The following is a 22064-nucleotide window of genomic DNA, read 5'->3' on the forward strand; positions in this document are numbered from 1 at the left end:
AACGCGGCGCTATTTTTGCCGCGATTGTCGCTCGATAAATCGCGGTAAAATTGGGCAAACAGAATCATGGGACGCCTGTCGCCCAAAAAAAATAAAAAATAAAGTACAAGAACTTCTTTCGGGCAACAGGCTTCCTGCGTTTGCGTGATTTTACCGTGATTCGTTGGGCGACAATCGCTGCAAAACTCACGCCGCTTTTGGGGTGCCATTTCAAGTAATAGGCATCCCATGATTCTGGATCGCGTGAAGATTCGCCGTGATCTGATACGCCAGTATGGTCTACTCAACTAAAAAGAGGACATCCCTAAAATTAATTGGTAATCTCCTCTTTAAAAATTTTATCAGAACAGGTGCCCCCACTGGAAGATTTATCAATGCTACTCGTTCTGACGACAACTGTAAAATCTTTATTTCCCATCGCTTTCTGTCTCCATGAAATTGGCCACCAGGATGAAGAAAGCGCAAGAGAGAATCTCTCCAATGGGGACATGGAAATGTAAAAAACTGACATTCTAACCTTTCCACAGTTAAAAAGTTTTTTTTTTTTTTACTACAGATACATCATTGATGCTGAATTCACACAACCTCATGGTGGCATGTTAGTTAACAGCTTTACACTACATTTTTGTTGTACAGCAACTGCACCACAGAAACCGTAGACTTGAACTGACAAAATAACGGAATTTTTGTAAAATCTTACCTGTAAAATTCCTTTCTCCGACAGTCGCCGCCTCCTCTAAGTCATCACTGATGGGTATTGTCATCTGCTCCGCAGGAGTAGCTAGGCATATAGACTTAGTTAAAAACAAAAGGCATTTGCATGTATACACCCCTGGGGGCTGTCCCATCTGGTCAATACCCCCCTGCAGTGACCACTCCCAACTCAGTTTGGTAGCATAGCAGTAAGTAACAAGAACCCCATAGAGGGGCGGGGGCGGCGACTGTCGGAGGACTCAGAGAAAGGAATTTTACAGGTAAGATTTTACAAAAATTCAGTTTTCTCTTACGTCCTCCGACAGTCGCCCCCTCCATCACTGATGGGATGTCCCAAAGCAGTATAGACATGAGGGGTGGGAGACGCAACCGTAGAACAAAGCAACGCAGTACCCACATCAGAGAAAGGAATCTTACATGCACTGTAAGAGAACCTTCTGGGCAACAGAAAAAACAATGCTCAACAGGAGCAACAGCCCAGGAAAGCAAATACCAACAGCCAGGGACCCATAAAAAAACAAGGGTCCTTCATGGCACTGCCGCACTGAGAACTTTGCGGCCAAAGGAAGCATCAGCCGATGCCAGAACATCTACCTTGTAGAATTTGGAGCAAGTGTGCACCGACGACCAAGTCGCAGCCTTTCACACCTTGGCCACCGAGGCCCGATGCCAACAAGCCCAGGACGTACTCACAGATCTAGTAGAGTGCGCCTTAACAGGGAAGGGTGGAATCCGTTCCTTCAAAGCATAAGCCTGCTCAATGGTCTGTCTGATCCATTTGGCAATAGTTGCTGCGGATGCAGCCATGCCCTTCCGAGATCCCTCAGGAAGAACAAATAGGGAATCCGTCTTACGAAAGGATTCTGTAGACGACAGGTAAACCCTGATCGCCCGGACAACATCCAAAGAATGCAACGCAATCTCCTTCGGATGCTTAGGCTTCGTGCAAAGCGAAGGCAGGACAATTTCCTCATTAAGGTGGAATTCAGTGACCACCTTGGGAAGAAAGGACGGGAGTGTTCTCAACACCACCTTATCCTTGTGGATTATAAAGTAAGGGGAGCGGCAAGACTACGCCGCCAGCTCCGACACTCAGCGACCCGGAGTGATCGCCACCAAAAAGGTATTTTCAAAGGGAGCACGCTGTGACACGGACAGAACCAAGTTCAAGTCCCATGGAGGTAAAGGCTCCTTCCTGGGAGGAGCCAAATGTCGCACACCTTGAATGAAGGTGCGAATCAAGGAATTAGACGCCACAGGGCGTTGGAAAAGGATAGCCAGAGCAGACACCTGGCCTTTGATCGTGGCCAGCGCCAAGCGCTGATCCACTCCAGACTGGAGGAAAGCCAACACTCTTGACACCGAGTACGAGCGAGGGGAAAACCCCCTAGACTCACACCAGGCGAAATAAGCTTTCCAGGTACGGTAATAGATTTTACCAGAGGAGGATTTCCTAGCCTTGATTAGAGTAGGGATAACCTCAGGGGAGCAGCCAGGCCGTTAAAGCCAGCGCCTGTAAAGCAGGATGGAAGATCGGTCCTTGAGACAGAAGATCTTCCCGCATTGGCAGTCGCCACGGAGGCGCCACTGCCAGGTGAACAACGTCGGCGTACCAGGACCGGCGAGGCCAGTCCGGCGCTACCAGAATCACCAGGTGCGGTTCCGAGGCTAGCCTGCGGAGGAACCTGGACAGCAACTGAATTGGAGGAAAGGCATACATCAGACGATACTGATGCCAAGGGGCCACTAACGCATCCGAGGCGTCCGCCAACGGATCGCGCGTTCTTGCCACGAACCTTTCCACCTTTTGATTTAGCCGAGATGCGAACAGATCCACGTCCGGGGATCCCCACCTCGCACACAACATTTGGAAGACCTCCGGGTGTAAGGACCATTCCCCTTGGTCCAGGGTCTGGCGACTCAGATAGTCGGCCTGCCAATTTTCCACACCCGGAATGTGAACCGCTGAGATTGCCGGAACATGAATCTCGGCCCAAGACAGAATGTCGGTCACCTCCCGGGCTGCCCGAGCACTCCTGGTGCCCCCTTGGTGGTTGATGTAAGCCACCGCGGTAGCATTGTCCGTCTGTACCCGGACAGGACTACCCTGTAGACGGTCCGACCACTACAGGGTCGTGCCCAGGACCCCACCCCAGCCTGACCCCACGGATGCCACCCCAGGCTGGCATCCGTGCTGATCACCGTCCAAACCAACGGAAAGACTTGCCCTCCGTCACCGACGGGGACTGGAGCCACCACAGAAGAGCCTATTTGGTCCGACGACTCAAGGAGATACGCAGATCCAGGGACTGAGCCAGTCCGTCCCATTTGGCCAGGATCTCCGCTTGGAGAGCCCGCGTGTGAAACTGAGCAAAGGGTATCGCCTCGAAGGCCGACACCATTAACCCCTGGACCCGCATACAGGTCCTGAGAGACGAGGCCGGTATGTCCCTGAGGGACCTGATTTCGTCCCGCAACGTTCGGAGCTTGTCCTCCGGCAGGAACACCTTCGCCTGAGCAGAGTCCAGAATCATCCCCAGGGAAGCCACCACCGATCGGAGAGACTCCATACGGAATTTTCGAACTCGCACAAAGCGGTTCAGAGCTTTCAGGTCCAGAATAGGACGCACTTTGCCCTCCTTTCTGGGCACAGTGAACAGATTGGAATAGGCAGGAGGAGGCAGAGCTTTATCGCTCGCAATTCCAGGACATTTATCGGAAGAGAGGACTCCTCCTCCGACCAAGTGCCCTGGGCAGACAGGGTGCCCAGGACCCCACCCCAGCCTGACAGGCTGGCATCCGTGCTGATCACCGTCCAAACCAACGGACGGAAAGACTTGCCCTCCGTCACCGACGGGGACTGGAGCCACCACAGAAGAGCCAATTTGGTCCGCCGACTCAAGGAGATACGCAGATCCAGGGACTGAGCCAGTCCGTCCCATTTGGCCAGGATCTTCGCTTGGAGAGCCCGCGTGTGAAACTGAGCAAAGGGTATCGCCTCGAAGGCCGACACCATTAACCCCAGGACCCGCATACAGGTCCTGAGAGACGAGGCCGGTACGTCCCTGAGGGACCTGATCTCGTCCCACAACGTTCGGAGCTTGTCCTCCGGCAGGAACACCTTCGCCTGAGCAGAGTCCAGAATCATCCCCAGGTAGGGATGACGAACCGAAGGGGACAACGGTGATTTCTGAATGTTGATGGTCCATCCGAACTCCTGAAGCGTCTGGACCGTGGTGGACAGATTGCGCACCAGGTCCTGACTGACATTTGATCTTATGAGGAGATTGTCCAGATACCCCAAGACCGCAATGCCCCGAGCCCTCAGTAGGCCCAGAACCGGCGCCAACACCTTGGTAAAGACCCTTGGAGCCGAAGCGAGACCGAAAGGTAACGCCACAAACTGGTAATGGTCCTCCGCGACGGCAAACCGAAGGTACCGCTGATGACCCTCGAAGATGGGAACATGCAGGTACGCATCCTTGAGGTCTATCGAAGCCAGGAATTCTCCTGGGCTCAGGGAAGCCACCACCGATCGGAGAGACTCCATATGGAAATTTTCGAACTCGCACAAAGCGGTTCAGAGCTTTCAGGTTCAGAATAGGAGGCACTTTGCCCTCCTTTCTGGGCACAGTGAACAGATTGGAATAAAAACCCCGAAACCTGTCCCGGTGAGGTACCGGGACAATCACTCCCTGAGCAAGAAGGTCCGGAACCGCGCGGTGCAGGTCCTGCAGACGCCCCGGAGGCAAATGAAGATTCGAGGGGAAGAATCTGTCCGCTGGCCGGGAAAGAAATTCGATCTTGTATCCAGACCGAACGATTTCCTGAACCCACCTGTCCGAAATCCGGAGCAGCCAAGGTTGGAGGAAACCACGCAAATGTCCCCCCACCCCTGAAACGGGTGAGGGCGTCCCTTCAGGCAGAGGTGGACTGGCTCGCCGAAGCGGCATTGCCTGACTTCTGCTTACCCGCCCAGGGCTTCTTCTGTCCTCCCTGGGACTTGAAGGGCTTGCCCTTGGATTGGTTCCGAAAGGCACGAAAGGAACCCCGATTGGATCCGTAGCCGGTGCAAAGGGATAAAGCAATTTGAACCGACTAGGCACCACGAACTGACGTTTTAACGTGCGCCACAGTTCATTAACAGTGTAATGAAACTCAGCGGGACAGGGAAAAACCTGCGCCGACTTGCGGGTCCTGTGCGTCCCAAAGGAGGACACAACGCCCGGAGGACTGGGCTCATCCTCCAAATGTAAAGTTTCCTTCACAGAAATAATTAATTCATCCATGGTCGCCCGCTCTTCGGACGACCCCGGAGAGGAGGTATAAACCCCCTCCACCTCCGCCTCCCCCTCAGACCCCTGCAGGTCGAAGGATGAGCGGAACCCTGAAAAGGGCACGCTCGCAGCAGCAGCAGCCATATCACCATCTGAATCAGAGGAGAGGGACAATCTGGGCCTCTTACGAGTAGCACGTTCAGCCATCAGCATTTCTATATTGGACACCAAAGTCGCCACTACAGCGGCCAAATCAGGTCTCAGAGGGGCCACCGGAGAACTGGGGGCCCCCACCAAGGCTGATGGAAATTTGCTATCCTGAGAATCCATGCTGAAGTGAGAAAAAAAGGACAGTGCAAGAATTAGGTGCTGTCCCCTTAAAAGCGCTGCGAGTGCGCAGCCCACCGCTCCATCTATACAGACCAAAAGACCCCCAAACAGGAAAGGAGACAAAACTGAGCCAGAAGCGACAGTACAGAGATATATTGAGAGCAATAACCTGCAGAGCCCCGCAGAGTGTTGCCACCGCTGTCCTGCTTCAGAGGAAAGAAGAAGTGCTGCAAAAGTAGGCTGAACTAATCTGCTGCATGACCCAGGGAAAATGGCTGCCCCATAGAAACATATGGGAGACTCCACCAAAATGGCCGCGGACATGCGGCCGAACCGATCGCTCGGTCACCGCAAAAATGGCGGCGAATGGCGCCAAATCAGCATGTTGTATAGGCCACAGAGAAGCTCACATGCCTGCCCAGTGTAATAAAAAATGGCGGACCGCGTGGTGTCACCCCGCCGCGGTCCATACACAGTCTGCACCCCCAAACACCGACGTGACCCAGGGAAGGGGACCCCCAAACACACACAGCACAGCAGCGCATGTACAAGCGATCCCCGCAGGGATCGCAGCAGGGAGTCACACAAGGCACAGACATGGGGAACACACAGCAACCAGGACTGCCACCCCACACAGAGGCCCCACACAGAAGTACTTACCTGTACCCGATGGCGTGGGGAGCCTCACAGAACGGAAATCCGCTGTCCTCATCTGACAGGGAATGCCGTTTGCCAGGGACATTGCACTGCTCATTCGCAGATGCGTCCATTGAGGTAGCCACCTCATAGCTGCATCCCTGCTGCGAACAGGGATGGGTCGTTCATAATGCCAGGGCGAACCATAGCTGAACGCTCGATGGCGGGCTGGGGGTCCATCTGACCCTCTGTGCCCTGGAGAACCAGGGCGGCCAGTACGAATCCCAGCACCGCATGTCCATCTTCGTCCGAAGAGTCGACTAAAAACTAAAGCTGACAAAATAAACAGCTAGTAAAGAAAGAAAAAAACGGAATTTTTGTAAAATCTTACCTGTAAAATTCCTTTCTCTGAGTCCTCCGACAGTCGCCGCCTCTTCATATTCGTCACATATGGGGGGTATTAGACTTTGCTCCGAAGGAGTAGCTAGGCAACAGAATATGTTAATAAAGCTTTTAACATATCCAACATATCCCACCCTCAAGGGGTGGTCCCCTCAGTCAATACCCTCCTACTTCCTGCAACCATATCTCAGTTTTAGTGGAATAGCAGTAGAGTATACAACCAAACCCCAAAAGAGGGGCGGGGGCGGCGACTGTCGGAGGACTCAGAGAAAGGAATTTTACAGGTAAGATTTTACAAAAATTCCGTTTTCTCTTACGTCCTCCGACAGTCGCCGCCTCTTCATATTCGTCACATATGGGGACGTCCCAAAGCAGTGCAAACATGAGGGGTGGGAAAACACATCCGCGCCGAAAGGCAACGCAGTTTCCACATCAAGAAAGGAACCTTACCAAAGGAAGGAAACCAGCTGGGCAACAGCAAAAAAACAAGTGCTCAACAGGAGCAACAACCCAGGAAAAGGCAAAAACCAGGGGATACAAAACTTATCCCAACAGCCAGGAGTCCCCAACAAGGGACCCTAGGGAACAGCCGCACTAAGAACCTTGCGGCCAAAGGAAGCATCCGCCGATGCCCGAACATCTACTTTGTAGAATTTTGTGAAAGTGTGCACGGTCGACCAAGTCGCCGCCTTACACACCTGGGCTACAGAAGCCCCATGACGACAGGCCCAAGACGTACTCAGAGATCTAGTAGAGTGCGCCTTCACAGGCACAGGGGGAACCTTCCCCTGCAAGGCATAGGCCTGTTCAATGGTCTGTCTGATCCATTTTGCGATGGTAGAGGCCGAAGCCGCCATGCCCTTCCGAGGACCCTCTGGAAGAACAAACAAGGAGTCCGTTTTACGAAAAGACTCAGTCGATCGAAGGTAAACCCTGATCGCCCGAACAACATCCAAAGAGTGCAATCTCACCTCCTGTGGATGTTTAGGCTTCGTGCACAACGAAGGCAAGACAATGTCCTCATTAAGATGGAATTCCGAAACACGTTTCGGAAGAAAGGAAGGATTAGGTCGCAAGACCACCTTATCCAAATGAATAACCAAGTACGGAGACTTGCAGGACAAAGCCACCAGTTCCGACACTCTGCGAGCCGAAGTGATCGCCACCAAAAAGGCGACCTTTTTGGATAACATAGACAACGAGATCTCCCTGATCTGTTCAAAAGGAGCACGTTGTAACACAGATAGCACGAGATTCAAGTCCCAAGGGGGCAGAGGATCCCTCCTAGGAGGAACCAGATGCCGCACACCCTGAATAAAGGTGCCAACCAAAAGGTTGGATGCCACGGGACGTTGAAACAGAACGGCCAGAGCAGACACCTGACACTTTATCGTAGCCAGCGCCAAGCGCTGATCAACACCCGCTTGAAGGAAAGACAGCACACGGGACACCGAGTACGTGCGGGGTGAAAACCCCCTGGACTCACACCAGGCAAAATAGGCCTTCCAAGTACGGTAGTAAACCTTCCCAGAGGAAGACTTCCTCGCGTTGATTAAAGTATGAACGACCTCCGGAGAGAGAGACCCCTCTCCTTCAGGACCTCGGTTTCAACAGCCAGGCCGTCAAAGCCAGCGACTGTAAAGCAGGATGGTATATCGGTCCTTGAGACAGTAGATCGTCTCGAAGAGGCAGACGCCACGGGGCGTCGACCGCCAGATTCACGAGGTCTGCGTACCAGGACCGGCGAGGCCAGTCCGGTGCCACAAGAATCACCGTGTTGCGTTCCGATTGAAACCTGCGAAGGAACCTGCACAGCAACTGGATCGGTGGAAACGCATACATCAGTCTGTACTAATGCCACGGGGCCACTAACGCGTCCGACGCGTCTGCCCGAGGGTCGCGCGTCCGTGCCACGAACCTCCTCACCTTGTTGTTGAGACGAGACGCGAACAGGTCCACATCTGGAAGACCCCACTTCGCGCACAACATCTGGAAGACAGCCGGGTGGAGAGACCATTCCCCCTGATCCAGGGTCTGGCGACTCAGATAGTCCGCCTGCCAGTTCTCCACCCCCGGAATGTGAACCGCCGTTATCGCTGGGACATGAGTCTCGGCCCAAGATAGAATGTCGGCCACTTCCCGAGCCGCTCGGGCACTCCTGGTGCCCCCTTGGTGGTTGATGTAGGCCACCGCCGTGGCATTGTCCGTCTGCACCCGAACCGGGCAGCCCTGCAGCCGGTCCGTCCAGCGACGAAGACAGAGACTTATCGCACGCAATTCCAGAATGTTGATCGGAAGGGAGGACTCCCCCTCCGACCAAGTTCCCTGGGCGGACAGAACGCCCAGAACACCACCCCAGCCCGACAGGCTGGCATCCGTGGTGATTACCGTCCACGAGATAGGACGAAACGACTTGCCCCCGGACACCATCGGGGACTGGAGCCACCACAGAAGGTCCTTTCTGGTGCGATGACTCAACGAGATCTGAAGATCCAGAGATTGAGGTCGCCCGTCCCACTTGGACAGGATCTCCGCTTGGAGACCCCGCGTGTGAAACTGGGCGAAGGGAATCGCCTCGAAGGCCGAGACCATCAATCCCAGACATCTCATGCACGTCCGTAGAGACGATTGCGGAACATCCCGGAGGGACCTGACTTCCTCCTGAAGAGTTCTGAGTTTGTCTTCCGGCAGGAAGACCTTCGCCTGCACCGAGTCCAAAATCATTCCCAGGTAGGGGAGACGAACAGACGGACTTAGTGCCGACTTTGGAAAATTTATCGTCCAACCAAACTCCTGCAGAGTTTGCATCGTGACAGACAGGTCCTGCTCCAGACCCTGGCTGGTCGCAGACCGAACCAGAATGTCGTCCAGATACCCCAGGACAGAAATGCCCTGGGCCCTCAATAATGCCAGAACCGGTGCAAGCACCTTGGTGAAGACCCGCGGAGCCGAGGCAAGGCCAAAAGGCAACGCCACGAACTGGTAGTGATCCTCCGCAATGGCAAATCGAAGGTACCTCTGGTGACCCTCGAAGATGGGGATGTGAAGATACGCATCCTTCAAATCGATGGAGGCCATGAATTCCCCCGGAACCAGGGCAGCCACCACCGACCGCAGGGATTCCATGCGGAACTTGCGAACCCGCACAGAGCAGTTCAGAGCCTTCAAGTCCAGAATCGGACGAACCTTGCCCTCCTTCCTGGGCACGGTGAACAGGTTTGAATAAAACCCCCGAAATCTGTCCCGATGAGGCACCGGAACCACCACTCCCTGAGCCCTCAGGTCCTGCACCGCCAGGTGTAGGTCCCGCAGGCGCTCCGGAGACAGTTGAAGATTTGAAGGAAAAAATCTGCTCTCCGGCCGAGAGAGAAACTCGATCTTGTAACCAGACCGAACGATTTCCTGAACCCATCTGTCCCGCACACGGGCCAACCAGGGCTGAAGAAAACCGAGCAAGCGTCCCCCCACCCCAAAACTGGGTGAGGGCGCCCCTTCAGGCCGAACTGTTATGGGCTGCAGGTCCGGATTGGCCGGACTTCTGCTTACCAGACCAGGGCTTCTTCTGAGAGCCTTGACCTTTGAACGGCTTGCCCTTGTAGTGCGGCCGAAAGGCACGAAAGGACCCCTGAGGGGGCCGAAAATTAGCATGCTTCTTCCCAGAAGCCCCCTTAGCCTTGGGGAAATGGGGCAAGAGAGTGCTCTTACCCCCGGTGATTCCCTTAATCAACACATCCAGGGACTCCCCAAAAAGGCGAGACCCATCATAAGGCAGATTGGCTAAGGTCTTACGCGAAGATTGGTCCACGACCAACATTTTAACCAAACCAGGCGGCGAGACAACACCGCCACACTGTGCACCCGTGCAGCCAACGGAATCAGGTCCAGGTCCGCATCACACAGATACACGACACCCTGGTGGATCTGATCCACCATATCCAGGGTCGCCGGCGAGGCCGAGTCGGCCACCAAGACGCGCCTAAGCATCTGCGTCCAACTTGCGATCGCCTGGGCCGCCATGAGAGAAGCAAACAGAGCTTTAAGCATAGAACCCGTAACAGAATACGTATGATGGGCCAGAGACTCCAGTCTCCTATCTGTGGCATCACGGAAAATGGGTGAACCCTCTGCAGGAATCGCAGTGGCCTTGTTCAAAACCGCAATCGCATGATCCACTGGTGGAGGCACGCACCACCTTTCATCAGTGGCAGGTGAAAAAGGATAACGCAGCTTGAATCTACTTGGTACCGCAAAAGGTTTGCGCAGATCGCGCCATTGATCCTTAACAGCGCGCTGAAAATCAGCATTGCAGGGGAAAACCTGTGGCGTCCTGCGTTTCCTCTGCGTCCCATAAGCCGCCAAGGCAGCGGGGGGACACACTTCGTCCTGCAAACGCAGCGTTTGCTTAATAGAAGCAATCAACTCATCCATGATTGCAAGCTCTTCAGGCGAGCCAGGGGGAGAATTATCAACCCCCTCAACTTCAGCCTCCACCTCAGACCCCACTAGATCAAGAGAGGAGCGGGACCCCGATAGGGAAGCCCCTGCTAGAACAGCCCCATCACCTTCACCCTCAGAATCAGAGGAGAGCACAACTCTGGGCCTTTTGGTAGATTGAGCAGCCACCAGCATTTGCACCTGAGCAGCAAGGCCAGCCACAATAGTGGCTAAATCCCCCCCTGGGGGGGAAGCAGCGGTCCCCTGGCTTTCCACCAATACTGTAGGAAATTTGCCCTCCTGAGAATCCATTGCCCCTGTAATGCCAGACAACCAAGGGTTAACTGCCCCTTTCAGCAAGCGCGGCAAGCGCAGCCCACCGCGTCACACTAAGCACAACGAGACCCCCACAGGGATATGTAAACTGAACACAGGCAATGGATAGCAAGAAACAGAAGGATAAAACCTGAGGAGACCCTCGCCGCTGCTGCTGCCTCGATCGGCGTTCCTGGGAAGAGGAAGTGATGCTGCTAGGGCGCTCTATGTAAACCTATGGAGGCTACAAGAAAATGGCCGCCATGCATGTAAAACATGCGGCCGGAGCGAGGGCAGGCAAAATGGCGTCTTTTGGCGCCGAAACCGTCGCTCCACAGTGCAGTAATGCACACATGTCTGTATGTAAAAAAACAGAACCGATCGCTGCAGCGATCGCTGTAAGTGCCCAAACATGCCATAAAACATGCCCCACAGCACACAGCTTTCCACACTGATCATGCTGACACCCATAGTGCCACACAACTCCCCCCCCCTTGCAGCCCACAGCATGCAGCCGAGAGATAGGGAGACAAACAGTGTGAATAGAGGCAGGTTACACAGTCCCAGACTGACACCCCTCCAGACAGACAGGTCCCCACATAAATACACTTACCTCACCACGGTGTGGGGGACCCGCGCAGGCGAACAAGCCGCTACACATGAGGCAGGGAGAGTCGCATACAAGACGCTCCGAACGTGGGTTAAGAAACCGCACAGCGTCCAGTGAGGTAGCCACCTCACCAAGCATCCCTGCACCGAACAGGGATGGGTCGTTCACTATGCCAGGAGCGTTACCTGGCTGAACGCTCGATGGCAGACTGGGAAGCCACTGACCCACGACCTGCGACCAGGGGGATCAGCCCGAGACCCAGTCCGCATGATCCTCTTCGTCCGAAGAACTAACTAACGCTAATAAAACAACAGCTAAGTAAAGGTAGAGAGAAAAACTCAAACAAAATATTAAAAAGAAGAAAGAGTCTGGGACATAAAGTCCCAGCACAGAGAGAGCCAGCCACTCCTGACAAGCTAGACATTAAAACTGAGATATGGTTGCAGGAAGTAGGAGGGTATTGACTGAGGGGACCACCCCTTGAGGGTGGGATATGTTGGATATGTTAAAAGCTTTATTAACATATTCTGTTGCCTAGCTACTCCTTCGGAGCAAAGTCTAATACCCCCCATATGTGACGAATATGAAGAGGCGGCGACTGTCGGAGGACGTAAGAGAAACTGACATTTTTCAAGAAAATCAAATAAAAAATAAGATAGGCTGAGACTGAAGCCCCAGCACAGGGAAAGCCTAACTACTCCTGATGCTTTAAAACTGAGTTGGGAGTGGTCACTGCAGGGGGGTATTGACCAGATGGGACAGCCCCCAGGGGTGTATACATGCAAATGTCTTTTGTTTTTAACTAAGTCTATATGCCTAGCTACTCCTGCGGAGCAGATAACAATACCCATCAGTGATGACTTAGAGGAGGCGGCGACTGTCGGAGGACGTAAGAGAAAGGCACAATTTTACAAACAATATACAAAAGCCTATATAAAATCCTAACCCAGCCTCTCACAACCAGGATTCTGTGGAACCCTAGGATTCCTCTAGAGGAGGTAATAGGGGTTCCTTGAGCTGTGGCAGGGCTGTGGGTCTGCCCCCATAAATGACAGGTGGTACATGTGTATGTCCCAAGAAGGAACATAAAACACGTCATGCCTTCTGTAGGGTGAAATTAACACCACCGGCCAGAAGGAAGCAGAGGAGGTGGCATCAAGCAGATAAAATGAGTATTACTTGACGTCACCTAATGGTGAAAAATAGTTTAGAAGCTCAAGTAAAAATAACAAAAATGACAATAATATCTGGAACTTACGGAGCCTATAGAAATTGGAATTAGGCAAGTGCAACAGAACAGAAGGGGGAGTAGAATAGTGCACACAATAATGCAATTAAAAGGTTTTGAGACCAAATGAAGCCAAAAAGCCAATATATGGGGAAGAAAGTGGAAATTAAAATGCAGACATTCTTTTTAAAAAAAGTGGGAAACAGATAAATATATAGGGAGAATGATAGGAAGCGGGATATATGAGTAAAAGAAGGGTGATATAATAATCGGAAACCTGTTACCCATAAAGCTCTTGTATAAAAAAAATCTCCCTTTGTGCCCAATAGTGCTAGTATTTTCAACTGGGCTTCCCTTTGAGCAAATTCTTGGTTAACTCTCCTGCTCTTGGGCTACGTTTGATGTGTTCTAGCCTACGCACCTTACTATTTGTGCATCATGTACTGAGAAAAGGTGTCGTGCCATTGTAGTCAATTGTTTTCCCAATTTTTAATATGATTGTGTATATTTGTAACATTTCATGAATTGTTTATAATACAAGTAGATGATTTATCAGTGCAATAAATAATTGGAGATTAAATCAAGACTTACCATAACTCTCAATGCATGTTTTGACATGGACCTTGACATCTGTCATGGGGCTAAATCTTTCTCCATTGATGAGTAGGTGAACCTGGTAGGTACCGCTGTCTTCATACTGGGTTGGGCTAATGGCTAATGAGCAGTTACCTTTATTCTTTGCCAGGAAACCAAAGGCACTCTGATTAGGCTGCTGTATGGGCTCCTTGTTGTTGTCATAGACCATGTAAACTAGTTTAGAGTCTCCACCGCTCTCTGGTATCATGGTCCATTCCAGCTCTAATTTATCTGTCTGGAAATGTTGGTTCATTCTGTAAGTGCAGGCAATCAGAAGACGTTCCCCTGCATCAATCGCAATCTCTCTATCATACAACTTGATGTTATTAGTCTGTGCAGCTAAAAAGCAAAAGAAAAAAATGTTTAAAACAGAGTTCTGTGATACTAATTTATAAAACTGCATACTTTTAAAAAATAAATAACTTTGTTTTGGGGTCCTGCTACAGACTGGTATTAAAGTAGAACTATGGGAAAAACTTTTTTTTTTTTTATATATAGAGAAAGGGAGGGTTATAACCCCTATCAGGCTTTTTTTGCCATCTGTGTCCTATTGCCTAGATTAGCCTTTACTTCCTGTCCCATAGCCAAACAGGAAGTAAGAGGAAATCTCTGCAAATTAAGGGAATGTTTTGGGGACCCCCAAAGACACCAGAACTAGTGTCCCCATTGGAAGATTTCAACTCTATTACTTTTCTGGGGACAACCCACAATTTGCGATTTTCTTTTACTTTCAATGATAATGGTAAACAGGACAAATAGAAAGAATGAATCTCCTTGACGGGGGTACAGACCGCAATAAAAACTGACAGTTGTTCTAATCCATCTCCAATATTTTCAAAAAAGGTTTTGCCTTTAGTTATATTTTACCTTTCTGCATTTATAATGGGCAGGCCTACACAGAGCTTTAGTGCCCGTTCACATTCGAGCGACGCTACTTCGCACCGCGACCTCCGAGGTCGCGGTGCGAGCAGCGCGCTGCGACCTAGGAGCGGCCGCCACGGACTTCCTAACATTGAAGTCTATGGCTGTCGCCTCCTGGTCGCCCCAAAGAAGCTCCGGACCCTTTTTCTAAGTCGGAGCGACTTGTGTCGCTCCTATTAGAACGGGTCCGCAGCTTCCCTATGTGAGGCGACCTACGGCGACCTGTGAGGCGACCAGGTCGCCTCACAGGTCGCCCTAATGTGAACCGGGACTTACAGAATTCAAATCAGTTGCCTCAAAAGTACCCCGTGCCATGTCTGCCTGTAGAATCCATAGACTTAAAGGATAAGTTCACCTTTTTTTTTATTTTTTTTTTTTTTTGTCAAAACACTTTTTTTTTTGCTTTTTTTTTTTTTTTTTGTCAAAACACTTTTTTTGCAGATAAAAAAAAATGTGCATTTATTATTTTTGTTTTTGGAGCCTGTAAAGCATTTTACCAGCGGTCAGCAGGTCACTGATGCCATGCAGGTTTTCTGTAGATCGGTCAGTGTTTCAGCTTGCTCATAGGAAGCCAATAAATTCTGACGGGAAGACTCAATGAACTATAACAGTGCTCACAGCGCCGTGGTAGTTCATTGCATTGAAAACAACAAGCTGACAGCTGCAAAGGCTGCTGGATCTTGTAGATTTCCATTCACAGAGGACATGAGCGAGTAGTGCGGCTCAATGGGCGGAGCCCCGCAGGGCTGCGTCTTTTTTTAATTGTGGCAGCAGACTCAGGAAGAAGATCCTCAGTCTGCTGTTACATCGGGGGGTCGTGCATTCATTACATGTTACACCCTGAATATGGATGTAACATGACATGAAAAGATAAAGCCATTGGCTCCTGCTGCTGTCAATCACAGCCAGTGAGCCAATGAGGAAAGAGCGGGTGGTAAGGGGGCCCGAGCCTCGCTCTGTGTGTGAATGAACTATGTCCATTCACAAGACCTTGGCTCGGGAGCGAGCCTGCCTGAGTACCCATATAGCAAGGGGGGGAGGAGCCAGGACTGCTGACAGGGGACCCAAAATGTATTGCACAGAGCAGGTAAGTATAACTTGTTTGTTATTCGTTTTTTAATAATAACCATTAGTGCCCATTCAGACTAGCGCAACACGACTCTGCACGACTTGGGGAGGCGACTTGTCAGTCCCGTGCACCACGACTTCGGAGCGACTTGCAGGCACTTCACATAATGGAAGTCTATGCAAGTCGCTCCGAGGTCGCCCCAAAGTAGTACAGGACCCTTTTTCTAAGTCGGAGCGACTTGTGTCGCTCCTATTAGAACGGGTCCAGTGCTAATCAATGGACCGCGACCGAGCGCGACTTGTCAGGCTGACAAGTCGCGCTAATGTGAATGGGCTCTTACAATCACCCCTGAGACCCAGTTGTGACAGATGGCCAGGGATCTTCTGCCCACAGCCACTGTCACAATTAAAAAACACTCACCCACCTGGCCGCTTCATTCATTCACGGGTTCTGTGAATGGGAAAACTACAACTACTATCAGCTTGATAATGGCTGACAGCTTGTAGTTCTCAAAGAACGACCAGGGCACCGATGAGCACTCTAGATAATGAACTGATCCTTCAATATAAAATGTAAAAATAATTATTCAAAAACACACCCTTGCCTGAATAATAGTGCAAAAAAAAGCTTACTTCTGCTATAGAACATTCCCAAAAAAAAATTTAAAAATCGATTTTTTTTCATCATTTTAGGCCAATTTGTATTCTGCTACATATTTGTGGTAAAAAAAAATCCCAATAAGCGTATTTTGATTGGTTTGCGCAAAAGTTATCATGTCTACAAACTAGGGGAAAGATTTATGTCAATTTTATTTACTTATTTTTTTACTAGTAATGGCAGCGATCAGCGATTTTTAGCTGAACTGTGACATTGCAGCGGACAGATCGGACCCCTAACTGACATTTTTGACACTTTAGGCGGGACCAGTGACATTACTACAGTAATTAGTGCTAAACATGCACTGTTACTGTAATGACACTGGCAGGGAAGGGGTTAACCCAGAGGCGCTTAAAGGGTTAAATGTGAGCCTAGGGGGCAGGGGTGTTGCTAGGTAGGAAAAAGACCAGGGGCTTCAGCACGAAAGTAAATTTTATCCAACGATGTCCTTATCTGACATCAGAAGGGAGCGTGAAGATCAGTGCCAAGGAGTCTTGCCTGGCGCTGGATTAAAGGGGAGTGTAACACCAATTAGTGCATTTTGATGGGGCAACACCTCTGGACCCCTTTACATTACACAGCGCACACCTCTGGACTCTTTTACATTACACAGGGCCCATTTGCACCTCTGGACCCCTTTACATTACACAGGGCCCCTTCGCACCTCTGGACCCCTTTACAATACACAGCACCACCCCCCCCACACACACACCTCTGGACCCCTTTACATTACACAGCCCACACCTCTGGACTCTTTTACATTACACAGGGCCCCTTTGCACCTCTGGACCCCTTTACATTACACAGGGCCCCTTCGCACCTCTGGACCCCTTTACAATACACAGCACCGCCCCCCCCTACACCTCTGGACCCCTTTTGCATTACATATCCCCCCCCCCGCACAGCTCTGGAACCCTTTACATTACACCCCTGGACCCCTTTACATTACACAGCTACCCCCCCACACACACACCTCTTTTGCATTACAGAGCCCCCCCACACACATCTCTGGACCCCTTTTGCATTACACAGCTCTGCCCCTTCCTACCTGATTCATGCATGCAGAGGGGGGAGACACAGGAGAGAGGAGCAGGGAACAGGACAGAGGCAGAATTTGAGAGAGAGAGAGAGAGTAACACCAGCGGGAGTTGGCGGAGTTAACTTTCCAAGTGCTCTCTATTCAGTACTGGTGTGCAATCTGCATACTATAGCCCCATACCTCCCAACTTTTGAATTTCAAAATGAGGGACACTTAAGAGAGGAAGTGAACTGTGGCGCGTAGCTTGGCAAAATGGGTGTCGCTAAATGCATAAAAAAACACGCTTCCTTGTACTTATAAAAAAATCTTTGATTGCTTTCCCACAAGCTGGACACTCAAAGACACAAACCCCAATAAAATCATAAAAAAAAAAAAAAAAAGAATAAGAACGCTTCCATTACAAATGGTTTTGCACAAACTGTGGAAGAGTGCGTTACGCTAAGTGTGGAAGGATTTGTGCATTTTAGTGTACAAAGTTCAGGAATGCGCTGTACAGGGTGCAAGGTTCAGGAATGCGCTGTACAGGGTGCAAGGTTCAGGAATGCGCTGTATAGGGTGCAAGGTTCAGGAATGCGCTGTACAGGGTGCAAGGTTCAGGAATGCGCTGTATAGGGTGCAAGGTTCAGGAATGTGCTGTATAGGGTGCAAGGTTCAGGAATGCGCTGTATAGGGTGCAAGGTTCAGGAATGCGCTGTATAGGGTGCAAGGTTCAGGAATGCGCTGTACAGGGTGCAAGGTTCAGGAATGCGCTGTATAGGGTGCAAGGTTCAGGAATGCGCTGTACAGGGTGCAAGGTTCAGGAATTAGTTAAATATAGCACAATTACCTTAAAATCTTGATTAACAGCACATAGGTTCAGGAGTGCCCCGGGTCTGGTATTGCTTATTTTAAATTATTAGCCCCAAGTCCCAAGGCCTGGTCGAGAACTTGGGGCTACATACCTCAGCAATATAACATCTATACAGCACACCCAGTGATTGGTGGGCAATCAGGAGCAGCCACAAGGAGAGTGATTGGAGCTGTCAAATTGAAGCAGTGATGTTGGGGTGGGCAGGGCTCCGCCCCTTTGTTCCGTGCATAGACAAACAGCAGCTGGCCACAGCGGTGTATAATTCAGGTTTATTATACTCTGCTGTGGGTGCACATACAGCAGCTACAATTGGTCCCACCCCCTACTACCTTCCTTCTTGGCCAGCTGCTGTTTGTCTATGCACAGGAACAAAGGGGTGGAGCCCTGCATATTGCCCCGCCCACCCCAACATCACTGCTTCAACTTGACAGCTCCAATCACTCTCCTGTGGTTGCCCCAGCTTGCCCACCAATCACTGGATGTGCTGAATAGATGTTATATTGCTGAGGTATGTAACCAATCCCAGGCCTTGGGACTCGGGGCTAATAATTTAAAAAAAAAGCAATATCAATAAAAATTCAGGTCAAATGATAAGGTAATACCTACCCGGTCAGAGCCTCTAATTGCCTGTTCCATCTCCACTGCTGTGGACACCAATATAGATGTAATCACAGAGGACGTATACTGTACACCCCCTCCCCCCACATACACACACACCTGTATACTGTACCCCCCCTCTACACACCTGTATACTGTACACCCCCCTCCCCCACATACACACACACCTGTATACTGTACACCCCCCTCCCCCACATACACACACACCTGTATACTGTACCCCCCCTCTACACACCTGTATACTGTACACCCCCCTGTACACACTTGTATACTGTACACCCCCACATACACACACACCTGTATACTGTACCCCCCCTGTGCACACCTGTATACTGTACACCCCCCTGTACACACCTGTATACTGTACACCCCCACATACACACACACCTGTATACTGTACCCCCCCCTGTGCACACCTGTATACTGTACACCCCCACATACACCTGTATACTGTACCCCCCTCTACACACCTGTATACTGTACACCCCCTCCCCCCACATACACACACACCTGTATACTGTACCCCCCCTCTACACACCTGTATACTGTACACCCCCCTCCCCCACATACACACACACCTGTATACTGTACACCCCCTCCCCCACATACACACACACCTGTATACTGTACCCCCCTCCCCCACATACACACACACCTGTATACTGTACCCCCCCTCTACACACCTGTATACTGTACACCCCCACATACACACACACCTGTATACTGTACCCCCCCTGTGCACACCTGTATACTGTACACCCCCACATACACCTGTATACTGTACCCCCCTCTACACACCTGTATACTGTACACCCCCTCCCCCCACATACACACACACCTGTATACTGTACCCCCCCTCTACACACCTGTATACTGTACACCCCCCTCCCCCACATACACACACACCTGTATACTGTACACCCCCCTCCCCCACATACACACACACCTGTATACTGTACCCCCCTCCCCCACATACACACACACCTGTATACTGTACACCCCCCTCCCCCACATACACACACACCTGTATACTGTACACCCCCTCCCCCACATACACACACACCTGTATACTGTATCCCCCTCCCCCACATACACACCTGTATACTGTACCCCCACTCTACACACCTGTATACTGTACACCCCCCTGTACACACCTGTATACTGTACACCCCCCTGTACACACCTGTGTAGCGGGGTTAAACATGCCTAAAGACACTGTTTGATATGTGGGAAGGAACTAGGCTCCCTCTAGTGGTAGCTGCATGGAATTTCCCGGGCTGTGACTTCCTTTTCACAAGATGAAGAAACTACATCTCCCAGGCTGCTTTGCAAGATCCAGGAACTAGGCTCCCTCTAGTGGTAGCTGCATGGAATTTCCCGGGCTGTGACTTCCTTTTCACAAGATGAAGAAACTACATCTCCCAGGCTGCTTTGCAAGATCCAGGAACTAGGCTCCCTCTAGTGGTAGCTGCATGGAATTTCCCGGGCTGTGACTTCCTTTTCACAAGATGAAGAAACTACATCTCCCAGGCTGCTTTGCAAGATCCAGGGTGCACGGCTGCACCGCACGGCACTATGGGGGAGGTTATTTAAAGGAAGAGAGAAGCGCGCGAAGGGGGGGCCTTTCTGCGCTGGACTCTGAGGAACCAGCGAGCGAGAGTGAAGGACTGACACTGGATATTGGGCCAGAGCCTTTTAGCCTGGAGGGACGACGTGGAACCGTCCCATCTCAAGCACGAGGCACATTCCTGGAGGTCATACTGCTGTTTGCCGAGACCGGAAGTCATCCGCCAGAAGGACCCCGCGCGGCTGGCATATAGCCAAAGGACTGAAACCGCAGTGGAAGCGCGCGAAGGAGAAACTTCTGTTGGTGAGAGGGCACATGCCCAATAACTGACTTTATCTGCTGAAGAGACAGTTTTATCTACAGATAGCGGTAGCGCAGCAGGAGGTGATAAAACCCCGGGGTTTATCACCATACTCTCTCAGGAGACTCATAGACAAACAATAAGGTCTGTAAAGGAGTCGCCAGAGGCTTATCTCTCTCGCAGAAGTTATTGCTCAGTTACGCAGACACCCTGCGGTGACAACTAACAGCTCGTTGTTTTCTCTCTCTTGATCTTTATTCCTAATCTGGATTACAAATGAGCTCTATTCAATAACCTTGCTAGCGAAGATCAACAAGAAAGAAGAGAACTCTGGGGGAGGGACTCAGATAGGCCCACCTACCTGGTACTGTGTCTAGCCTTAATGCAGGAGGAGTGTGGGGGTATTCTTTTACCTTTTTAAAGCTGTTTTAAATAACCTTTTATGGACTTGTATTGTATTGTATTGTATCTCCCCTATTCAATTTGATATATAGTAAACTAAGTTTGGTTAATTACAATCTTGTGCGTTGTTCCATTGTGTCACCCAGAAGGACTACTATTCAAGAAGGTAACAAGGTATTGTTGCATAGTGAAGTATTGTATTCCAACCTGTGTATCTATTTGATAGTCCAGTCCTATTCTGGGTCAGTTGTGCCTGAGGAGGGATCGAGACAATTTGATTGGGTTGTTAGGCAGGGTGTAGACCCAATAATATAATCAGCAGCTCCTGCGGGGGTGGTGCTACACGTGGGGGCTCGTCCGGGATTTCTACAGTCCTGCAACACAACCCTCTCAGCCCCAGAATCCCCTCCCACGCAGAAATGGATCCTGTTGCTGCTGCTGAGTGGTGCAAGGAAGAGAATGTCATAGTGGAAAATGGCCTGGTGGTTGAAATCAAGGGAGAAGCCTGGACTGAAGAAAAGCTCCTCCCTGTTTTAAGGGCACTATCCACAGACAGGAAATTCTGGGTGATTGACATAAAAACTGACACCACTGCCCCACACACGTATGCACTGTGTGAGTGGAGGAAAGGGGTCCCTGATTATTTCAATGGAAACAGTGTAAAAACTATTGACCAAACAGAACTTTTCCTGATACATCCAGGAGTTCCTACTGCGGGTCCCTCATCCACCATCCCTGGGGTATCCAGCCAAGAAAAAGGTGTCCAAGAAGGGCATCCTGAGTCATCACCTTTGTCGACTTTTAGCTCAGAACTGTGTGCTGTTCTTGGGGAGATTGTGGCAAAATGTAGCAGGGACTCCTCGAGCTATCTGATGACTGGATATAGGAAGCTCCGGACATTCTCTGGGAAACAGCCTGTGCCTTCAGCAGAAGATGGGTTCGAAGAGTGGCTAGATACCGCCACTCAGGCTTTGGAGGAATGGGAGGTACCAGAACAGCACAAGAAGCAGAGGATCACAGAGAGTTTAAGGGGACCTGCATTAGAGGCTGTACGTAAT

At 50.8% G+C, this 22064-nt stretch overlaps 2 protein-coding genes across 2 annotated transcripts in view; one reads left to right on the top strand and one right to left on the bottom strand.

Moving 5' to 3' along the window:
- The window catches only part of ANKRD45 (ankyrin repeat domain 45), a 119131-nt gene that overhangs the window by 56288 nt on the left and 40779 nt on the right, over positions 1-22064 (top strand). The gene's annotated exons all lie outside the window — the stretch shown is intronic.
- LOC309561653 (uncharacterized protein) overlaps positions 1-22064 on the bottom strand; it is a gene marked incomplete at its 3' end in the record, with an annotated part of 36892 nt that overhangs the window by 5693 nt on the left and 9135 nt on the right. Inside the window, exon 2 of the mRNA XM_082265646.1 lies at positions 13538-13921. Within this exon, the coding sequence (XP_082121772.1) occupies positions 13538-13921 (384 nt within the window). The remainder of the gene's footprint in view (positions 1-13537; positions 13922-22064) is intronic.

The sequence above is a fragment of the Pelophylax lessonae genome, assembly GCF_965119305.1.
Source record: "Pelophylax lessonae genome assembly, chromosome: 8".
In the NCBI taxonomy this organism is placed as follows: domain Eukaryota; kingdom Metazoa; phylum Chordata; class Amphibia; order Anura; family Ranidae; genus Pelophylax; species Pelophylax lessonae.